The sequence below is a fragment of the Aegilops tauschii genome, chromosome 5 (genome assembly GCF_002575655.3).
Source record: "Aegilops tauschii subsp. strangulata cultivar AL8/78 chromosome 5, Aet v6.0, whole genome shotgun sequence".
NCBI lineage: Eukaryota > Viridiplantae > Streptophyta > Magnoliopsida > Poales > Poaceae > Aegilops > Aegilops tauschii.
The window spans coordinates 376,141,287-376,151,220 of record NC_053039.3 but is presented as its reverse complement, the minus strand read 5'-3'; the positions used below and the strand labels follow the sequence as shown (position 1 = coordinate 376,151,220).

The 9,934-nt window shown below is 47.7% G+C and overlaps 1 protein-coding gene across 1 annotated transcript; it reads right to left on the bottom strand.

Annotated features, from left to right (window-relative positions):
* Nucleotides 1-4,903: 4,903 nt before the first annotated feature.
* LOC141022886 (uncharacterized) lies at nt 4,904-9,423 on the bottom strand. The gene is made up of 2 exons (XM_073499166.1): nt 8,707-9,423; nt 4,904-4,984 (listed from the first exon to the last, which is right to left on the bottom strand). The coding sequence occupies exons 1-2, from the start codon at nt 9,421-9,423 to the stop codon at nt 4,904-4,906; spliced, it is 798 nt and encodes a 265-aa protein (XP_073355267.1).
* Between the last annotated feature and the right edge of the window lie 511 nt (nt 9,424-9,934).

Here is a 9,934-nt window from a genome sequence, read left to right as displayed (position 1 = left end):
CTAATATTGTCCAATTTTACTGCCGAAGCAGTGGTTCTGCTGTACTAAAATGATTACGTTTGTGTGCTTTCATTGCTTGGTACGAGGTTCTCCAGAGCAAATTATTACTGTGCTTCCTTCGGGTTACGCTACACCTCAAAATGCACATTTAAAGAAATTTCGTACCAACAGCAAATTCCACCATAGTTGCCGACGTCCTCACCCAATAGATGACTCACCCTCCGGCCCCATGGTACGATTCGCCGAGGACACCCTAATCCTAGCTAGGGCAACACCACAAACCGTGATATCTCTGAATTTTTTTGATGACTTTGCCAATGCCACTGGACTCCACATTAATTTCAAGAAACTACTATGTATCTTTCCCGACCAAACGTGAATTCCCCTCCCCTCTACCTGCCACTCCGCCGGCTGGTGGCAGGGAGGGAAACACTGGTGCCTCGGCTTTAGCTAGTATAGTCCAGTATAGTTTAGGTTAGACTTTTTAGCCTTTGCAGCGGTGGCGCTTCATCTTCGAATTCGTCTTCTCAGCTTTGATCCTCCTCGAATCTATCCCTCGGGATGGAGTTGGCGAAGTTGCAATGTAGATTCTTGTCATCTCCTTGGGATGACGAGGTTAGGGTTTATCGTCATGCATGTGCAGTGGCGAGATCTAGTGTCAACCGCATTTGATCGATTCAAGGGCTCAACAATGACAATTGTGGCTATAGGGCGCTGGTCCGTAGGGGCACATAAACAGAGACTTCCCGACTCTTATTGAAAAGTCAGTCCAGCTCCGGCATGGGAGGGATGACTGTCGGTGTCAAAACCGGCAGATCTCGGGTAGGGGGTCCCAAGCTGCGTGTCTTAGGATTGATGGTAACATGGACACGGGATTTTACCCAGCTTCGGGCTCTCTCGAAGAAATAATACCCTACATGCTGCTTTTGATTGTAATCGATGCATACGATTACAGAGTTGATCTACCTCGAGATCATATGTTGTGATCTAAACCATGGAGGTACGATGAGTAATGTCATGATGCTCTATCGACTAGCCTGGCCTCGGCTTATATAATGTACCAGAGGCCTAGGATAACAAGAGTCCTAGTCGAATACGCCGGTGAAGAGGAGTCCTTGTCTTGATCACCAAGTCTTATGGAATCTTCCTCGTGTACACATCGGCTGTCCGAACTGGTCCATGAGCAAACGACCATGGGGGTCATCGGCTCAATCCAACTGATTGGAAGACGACGTGGTGAGTACCCCCTAGTCCAGGACACCGTCAGTAGCCCCCTGAACCGGTCTTCAAGTTGGGACGCTCCTCGATTCTTCCGAATTATTCTTCATCTTCGGTCGTCGGTCTTGAAAACTGGTTCAACAAATCATCTCATCTTCGATCTTGAGGATCGCCAAAAGTGAATCCGAAGAGTTTACACGTCGGGTATCCGAGGAGCCCCTTTAAGTTCTCGGCCTTTATCAATGCCTTGTTATTATTTTTTACGCCACGCCTCGAGTTTGAAGTTGTTCCCATGCGGCGGTATCCTCTTGCATCCGAGCTCCAACGCCGGACTGCATTCGAGATATCTTTTGCAGCCGAGCACCAACGCCGGATTATATCCGAGCTCCAACGCCGGACTATATCCGAGCTCCAACGCCGGACTATATCCGAGGTGTCATAGATCACCTTGGCTTGAAAAAGTTTGAAGGAGGTTATCCGAGTTTAACGCTGAAAAGTTCTCTATGGAACAAGCCATTCGAATCCGAGCTTTATGCCGGACTACTTCCGAGCTCCAACGATGGTCAGCGTTTGAGGTGTCGTAAACTACCTCGGTCTTTTAAAAGATTGAACGAATTCAGCCGAGCTTAATGCCGGAAATGCCCTCTATGGAGCTAGCCACTGGCGCCCGAGCTTTATGCCGGACTGCTTCCGAGGTGGTGCACCACCCCGACTGCGGGCTGATTTTTTTGTGAATATTTTTTATTGGTGCAATTTATTCTCTGCCGAGATATATATAGCTAGTATATGTATATCCAGTAGCCCTAAAGGTGTGTGTCGGTCTAAAACCCAAGATGCACCTGAAGGAAAACATAAAACTGCTGATCCTAGTAGCCCCTGAGACTCAGGTCGATTTGCAAAATCGGCCTGAGAATCAACTCCTAGCACGGCAGCATACTTAGGAATAGAAACGTAGTGTAATATATTAGAAATAATGATCAGTGGACAGACCCCTGAGAGAGGGTTGTGAGAATTCGCCGTGATATATTAGCTTGATGCCGGATAAGTCCCAGATGGTACTTACTGTTGTACGAAGACGCGCTTGCCCATAGTTCGGTCATGTCGAACACTGAGCACTTTGAATTCTCTGCATTGAATAAGCAACGCAGTAGCCCCCAAGACACTGGTCGGGTGGCAGCACCATATCAGGGGATCGATGTGCCCCTTTAATATTTATAAATAATGAGTGCGAAGCCCAGTAACCCCCGAGCCTTAATGTGGGCACTGGTGGCCAAATTAAGGATCGATATCCGTTTGACAGAAAATTTTATTGTGTTTAACACAAACTTCTCGGAAAGAGAATAAAGATCTCTTAAAGGAGCTTAGAGCTGGTCGAAATCCGAGCTCGCCAAGGTAGGCCCCAAGGGGTTTAAAAGATGGATTGCAGTAAATGGATTTTACTCGCAATTTTTATGTATAATGATTCTCTGCATCCAAGTACTTTACATCATGAATGCTCGGATCCGCATTGTACAACACCTTGTTGACCGACCATCGGCTTCAACCTCCTCGGCCAGTGGCCGGGGAGTATTTGTCCTACTTTATAAAGCCTTTACAAGGGCAAAGGTTTGTGACAAACAAGGCAATCCGGCCATATGGTTTTATAAACAAAGGTATGTCGAGAGAATGTTATATTACTATTTGGTGTAAGAAACATCTCCCAAAGAAAAATAATCCCGCTATCGGTTCCTTTATTTGGGTTGTCATGCCGACCATGATCATGAAACCTCAACTCCGATCGATGCAGGAGAAAAATATTGAGGATTTAGTTCGGGGTAAGTTCCCGATCTCTGTGGCTTTTAATGGATCAAAAATTTCACTTCCGTCGTTGCCGACCAATTATATTCTTTAAGATGGCTAGCTTTTGGCTTCTCCCAGTCTGAGGTACTAACACGGATGATCCAGAAGTAACAATCACAGAGGTGCTTCTTTTACCTCCTAGTCGAACAATCGAGAACGTAGGGGTAATCACAGGAGCCAGGCAACCCAGCTTGACCGAAATCTTAAGTCAAATTGATGCATATTTATGGTGTTATAACGATGATTACGGAAGGCGGCCCTTGTATATTAAATACAAATGCCGAAGATATGTTTATTTTAACTCCGTTGCAACCGTTTATCAGTTGAAAGTGGCCCATCGTCGGCTTCCACCCCCTTATAGATGCTACGCAGGATGTTTCCGCAATAACAAACAACCCTTAGCTGAAGTCTCGGTGCCTGAAGGCGGTTGTGTTAGCAGAACTGAGGCAATCAGATATGCGGGCTTTATAACTTTCACTTAGTCATAGGAGCTTAAAGTTGGGAGGCCAGCTACTAGCCCCTGGTTAGTGTTCGGCGACAACCGAGGTCAAGTCGTAAACACTTCGGCCAATGTTATGAATGGCCCGTCTTTAACACAGTCATCGGATCGCTGACCAGTTTACGCTTATTGTGGCAGTCAGTTTTCGGCTTTCTCCACTGAGGTGCTTAATCATGCGAGCTGGAAGCACAATCGCAGTGGTTCTCCCTTTGCACACCTAGCCGAACAAAGCGTAACGTAGGAGGCAAGCACAGGAGCGGGCAACCCAACTGTTGACCAAAGACACAATTCGAAACCGGTGCATATATAGCAATATTCGAGAATGTTTTTGCAGAATCTCAAAAGGTGTCCGGCGTTGCACTACGAGACTTATACTGGAAACACACCAATAGTTTAAAAGTGCCATAGGCTCGAAAAGCCAAAAACTTATGTAAAAGCTTGACGTCCGGACTAAACCGAGATTTTGGTGCCAATCCGGAAATTGGTCTTTTTCAAAAAAAGTGTGCTTATATCGTGCTTTAACATGACACATCCGATCTCAAGACTTCAAGCGGGTCAGCCTACGGCTTCAAGCTCCTTATCCCGAAGGCGGAGTGCTTCCTCGAGGCCAGTTTAGCGAACTAAATTCGAGCGGCTTTAGAGAGAAGTTAGGCTATCCGGGTATTGACCATACACTCGAGTCGAAAAAGGAGCGGTAGAAAAAGACTTTGCAACGACCAAGAAGAAAACACATTATTATAGAACGGCTCGTGTAAATTTTAAGAGCCCTCAGTTAACATGGGTAAGGGGAGTTTCTTTTAACGAACAACGTATGTGAGCATGGTTGAACCGAACACAAGTTAAAAATTTAAAATTTTGAGCATGAAAGCGACTTAGCTGGTTAATGTGTTCGGCATTGATGACGCGGTCCGAGCTTGATGCGGGACAAGGTTCCATTCCCCAAGCCGGTCCCGAGGTAGCGGAGCGAAGAGCTCAGCACTCCGAAGTGGTGACATAGCACGGCCAATGCATGCCGACAGAGTGACGCCGAAGTCCCCGGCGTGGGTTAATGAAGTGTTGACAAAGCCCCCTCGTCCAGTCGAGGTGACGTGGTATGTTAGTACGCCGAGGTGACAACACTGCCCGACCTGAATCATTTACCTGTGCAAAAAATAGTGCAAAACGGAGATAATAGTAATAATAATAGATTAAAAAAAATTGTTGCAGAGTAAGTAATTTATGCAAAGTGAGTAATAAAAGAAATATGGCATGTGCGCCGAACGCTCGATGAGGTAGAGCTCTCTCAGCGATGCCGAAGTCCCCGAGGCAACCGAACACGTCGGTATGGCAACACGACCAACAAGGTGATCACGCGAGACGATTTTTGCCGATTGGGACGACGGCGTCGGCTTGCCGAAGAGACCATATGACGTAGTCAAAGTCCATTACCTGCACATGTAAAATAGTGCAGGCCAACAATAATAATATAAATATATAAAAATCCTTGCATAATTAATTTACGCAAGATAATTTATTTAAAAATATGTGGCCTGGCGCCGAAGTCAATGTCGATGCAGGGCGTCGGCGTGATGCGGTAAAGGCGTGGCAAAGCCTGAATTCACAGGTCGGTCGGAGTTCCGGATGCGGCGTTCGCCGAACTATGACGAAAACTGACCGAGCCACCACGCGACTGTCGCTAATACGGCCGCCATTTCGTAGACCTGTGTACAGATGATGGAACAAACCAGAGTAATAATTCCTTGGGAAAAATAAACCCAAACAAGCAAAAATTGCTAGGATTAATAGCACGTGGTTTATTTGTTGTAGCAGTCCGAAGAAAAGTGACTCCCAAAATTGGGACTCGATCCGCACACCCATTGCCTAATGAGCGGTCAAGCGACGGCATGGCGATGCTGGTAAAGGTTGGCTCACCGAGGCAAAGCCCCCGGTCCAGCTAACGTGACAAAGCTGGTCGGCTGACGACGCCGAAGTCTCTGGAGTAGATTGATGAAGGGATGGCGAAGCCCCGACCCAGACGAGGCGACGGAGCATGTCGGTAAGGAGACGTTGCAACTGCCATGTCGCCGAGGTATTGAAGTAGTTCGGCGTGATGGACGTCGGCTCGAAGAAGCAACGATGCGGCCATGCCGATGCAGGTCATAACTCGTGACGTGGTCAATGTCGGCTTGATGAAGTGACCGTGCAGCGATGCTGATGTGCCCGCTCCGTGTAATCCGTGGGGCGGTGAGGTTGGTGATGATTTATCCTTCGCGATGCTGAACTCTTGTTCGGCTTGCCGAGATGATGATCCGAAGAAGCTGAGTTCGGCTCAACAAAGCGACAACGTGTCTAGCGCAGGTCGGCAACCGTGGAGAAACGTTGTCAGGCTGGTTTGACACCGGCGCGATGGTGAAGATCATATTGAAAAAGACTTTAAAATTAGTGGGATGTGTTTGGGAACAAAACACAATACCCCATACAAAACTTCCTTCAAAAAGGATGTCTGAAATCCCGTTCATAAAAAAGATGAACTCGGGTCGGATTCGTTCTCACGCAGAAAACAGATCTGAAAAGTGATGCACTAATCGGAAGGTTCCGAAGTTTGGACGGTCGGATCGAGCTGATATTTTGAGGGGTGGTAGATATAGGAATTCCACAGCCGATCAACGGTTGTATCTTCAAAAGGACGTCCGAGCTAGGTGTTGGACACCACGCTCCAAACTCGTCTAGATTCCCGTCCAGATTCGACGGGGCTCCGATATCGGAGACCGGCGGAGATTGCTCCATCAGAACGCGACGAAATTTTACAGTGTTGTTGTAGACTCAATTCCGCACAATTCCACCGAAGGAATCGTCAAAGTGATGCTCGAGGAGGTGGTGGTAGCGGATACAAGTTCGCTATTCGAAAAAACAGCACGGTCGCCCGAGGGCAATGTTGACGTTGAGCCCCCGAGCTCCATGGATAATTCCTCCATGATCTTGATAGAGATCGGAGTTGATGTTGATGAAGGCCCTCGTCTTAACATGATGATTGGAGGTAGGGCACAGTCCTCGGTCAAGCCAAGGTGACCAGTCGAGGCGGCGACGACGACGCCGACGTCGCAGTTGATCTATAGGCGAGCCATTGATCCTTTTGCCGACCACACAGCGGAACTCTCAATGAAAGCACCATTCTCGGTGTCAAAACCGGAAGATCTCGGGTAGGGGGTCCCAAGCTGCGTGTCTTAGGATTGATGGTAACATGGACACGGGATTTTACCCAGCTTCGGGTTCTCTCGAACAGATAATAGCCTACATGATGTTTTTGATTGTATTCGATGCGTACGGTTGCAGAGTTGATCTACCTCGAGATCATATGTTGTGATCTAAACCCTAGAGGTATGATGAGTAATGTCATGATGCTCTATCGACTAGCCTGGCCTCGTCTTATATAATGTACCAGAGGCCTAGGATAACAAGAGTCCTAGTCGAATACGCCGGTGGAGAGGAGTCCTTGTCTTGATCACCAAGTCTTGTGGAATCTTCCTCGTGTATACATCGGCTGTCCGAACTGGCCCATGAGCAAACGGCTATGGTGGTCCTCGGCCCAATCCAACTGATCGGGAGACGACGTGGTGAGTACCCCCTAGTCCAGGACACCGTCAATGACATTACACGCCCATTCTGGCATTAGTAGTTGTCGTTCGGTTGTCTAGCAACATTGATATAATTTTTATTATGTTTGGGTTTGCTTTGTGCTTTTGGTGAACTTTTATAATAGTCTCGGGTTTTCACAAAAACATATAATTCAAAAACTACTTTCTACCGCAACAACGTTTCATAGGACTGCTAGCAAATGGCCATGGCATTGTCATTGCCTCTTCCCCAAACATACCTAAGCCTACCTCAATCCCCAACTAGTCTATCGTAGCCTTTCAACCACCTGCCAAAATTTCCTCTTCGACTAGCGAGCTCTTCTTCTCAACAAAGGGGGTTGGCTTGTCATCCCCTCCGCGGTTTTGGATAGCCCCTACTTATTTCATGGGCTCCTTCGTTGAAAAATCTTGCTCCAATAGACCCCTTACTCCACACACAAAATCATGATCGCAGAAAAATACCTCAACTCCCCTTTGTAGAGGGCGTTGATTTATAATCACATCCACATTGGTGGACATCAATTGACACTGACTTACGCCTCGGGCTCGGCCTGATGTTCGACGCCGCCCTCCACCATCGGCGCCCACTTGGTCTCCGCTGCAGACCCCCTGCTAGACCGCATGCGCCTTCTTGGCTCAACGTTCACCCGCGGATGCTCCGTCATGCCTCCTCACCATCCAACGCCCCTCGTGCCTCCCCACCATCCACGCCGCTTGCGGCTCCGACACTCACCGGATCGTTGATGTAGACACACTGCCCGCACGCCCGCGCTTCCCCAACTCCCCATTCAGACATGCCCGCAAGCACGATGCACGATGCCTCGTCTACCCGTGCCTCCCCGGGTCCCCGGTCGGCGCCGCTGCTCTGTGGTGCTTCCCCGTCTACCCATTGGTTTACGCTGTCGCCACTACCGGGTCAAAGAGTTACGCCTGGGGCCGTGCACCGGAAAGAGAGACAGAGGGGGGGGGGGTAAAAATAAATAACAAGTGGCCACTAACAGGTGTAGCCCATTTGTTAGATTTGGGTGTTAGGGATGGATTTATTGGCGTTGTCCAAAATTAGCACAGGTGAAAACCTCAAATAGTTTATTGGTCAAATGGAAATTGCTAATGGAGCTCGAGCTCCATAGAGCACAAAATTTGAAAAATTCAGCAATCAAATTTTAGCTTTCAAAAAATCCTGAAAAAAAACACACATACATATGGATGTATACTGCTTGTATGTGAAGTTTTATGGTGAAATGTATTTTTAGGCGAGTTACACACAAAAAATACACACATACAACCGGAAAGGAAGGACCGTGACCGCGGGCCGGAAAACTTCCCTTTACCTTCGTTTTGGGTTGGATATAGGGCGTTGTTGGGGTTTACCAGCAAGATAGTGGCCTCTACCAAAAAATAAAATCAAGCTGATAGTCGTTGACCACTACGTTTTTTTTTTTTGAGAATTCTCGCCAGTCTTTATTAAACCAACAAAATGTTTGTGGGTACAAGGTTTTGGTTGTGAGGCATGCCCAGCCAGACATGACGACCAACCGAAAGACTACTAGCAAACTTGGCGAGATCATTAGCCTCGAAATTAAAATTTCTACGTTCAAAAACAAAATTGCAAGAAAGAAAAAGACTCTTCCGTTCTGATATTTCATGTAGGATCGTTGCATGTGGCCCTCTGCTCCCAGAGTTGATGTCCGCTATCACCCCCTGACAATCATTAGCAATCCTTAGCCTATGGATGTTGAGGTCTTCTGCCAAGGCCATTGCTTCTCTGCATGCAAAAACTTCAAGGATCAGAGGATCCGTGATGCCTCTGAACACAACAGCTGAAGAGCCGAGGTATTCTCCTGTGTGATCCCGGCATATAGCTGCTGCAACACCCACATTACCATCACCAGAAATGGCCCCATCCACATTGATCTTCGCTACCCCCTCCTCCGAAGGAAGCCATCGAGGAGCAGTCGCTGATTGTGACACAATTATGCTCGCCTGTCTGGACTGTTTAGGGATAGTTTGTAGCTCCTGAAGATATGAGTTCACAAAGGAACTAGTTTGTTGTGGACTCTGGAAAATGTTTTCATGGATCGCCTTACGCCTTGCAAACCAAATAGCCCACAGGGTCACAGCCATTTTTGTGAACTTTCCATGATTCAAAGTGTCATAAAGATCAAACAGCCAGTGCTTGGCACTTGTCTGACCATTCTCCCTCATTCTGTCCACAATCTCCTCGTCAGATAGCGCCCATGTACACCTAGCCATGGTGCATGAGACAAGAGCGTGTCTCCATGAATCTTCCCCTCCGCAGCAAAGGGCATGCGTCTTGCACTGACATGTTTCTGTTTCGTAGAACATCCGTTGTCGGTAACGAATGTTGTGCCAATCTCCATAAGAACACTCAAACTTTGGACGGAACATGCAACTTCCAAAGAGAGCTCCAGGCCTTCTCTTCTGACGAGGTTTCTGAAGGGCCCGCTCGTCCTTCTAACCAGCTCTCCCTTTCTATCTTGGTGCTAATGATCATTCGGTAGACTGAGCTAACCGAGAAATTACCTTTCTTATCCGGGTACCAAGCCCATGAGTCAGGAACATCTCGCATGCATACAGGTATTTTCAGGATTTCGTCCGCATCCACTGTCAAGAATATGCTCCTCACTAGATCTTCATTCCAGGACGCCACCGCTGGAAGGAGTAGCTCATGCACCATGCGTGGTGGGTTGGCAACCAGCGATAAGATCGGCCTACGTGATGCCTTCTTAGGTATCCAATTGTC

Excerpts from the sequence above, each read along its gene's own strand:
- LOC141022886 (XM_073499166.1), bottom strand. The coding sequence starts at position 9,423 with ATGGCTAGGTGTACATGGGCGCTATCTGACGAGGAGATTGTGGACAGA. Across the intron at positions 4,985-8,706 it reads AGTTTGCTAGTAGTCTTTCG|GTAATGGACTTTGACTACGT; the intron begins GTTGGTCGTCAT and ends TTACATGTGCAG.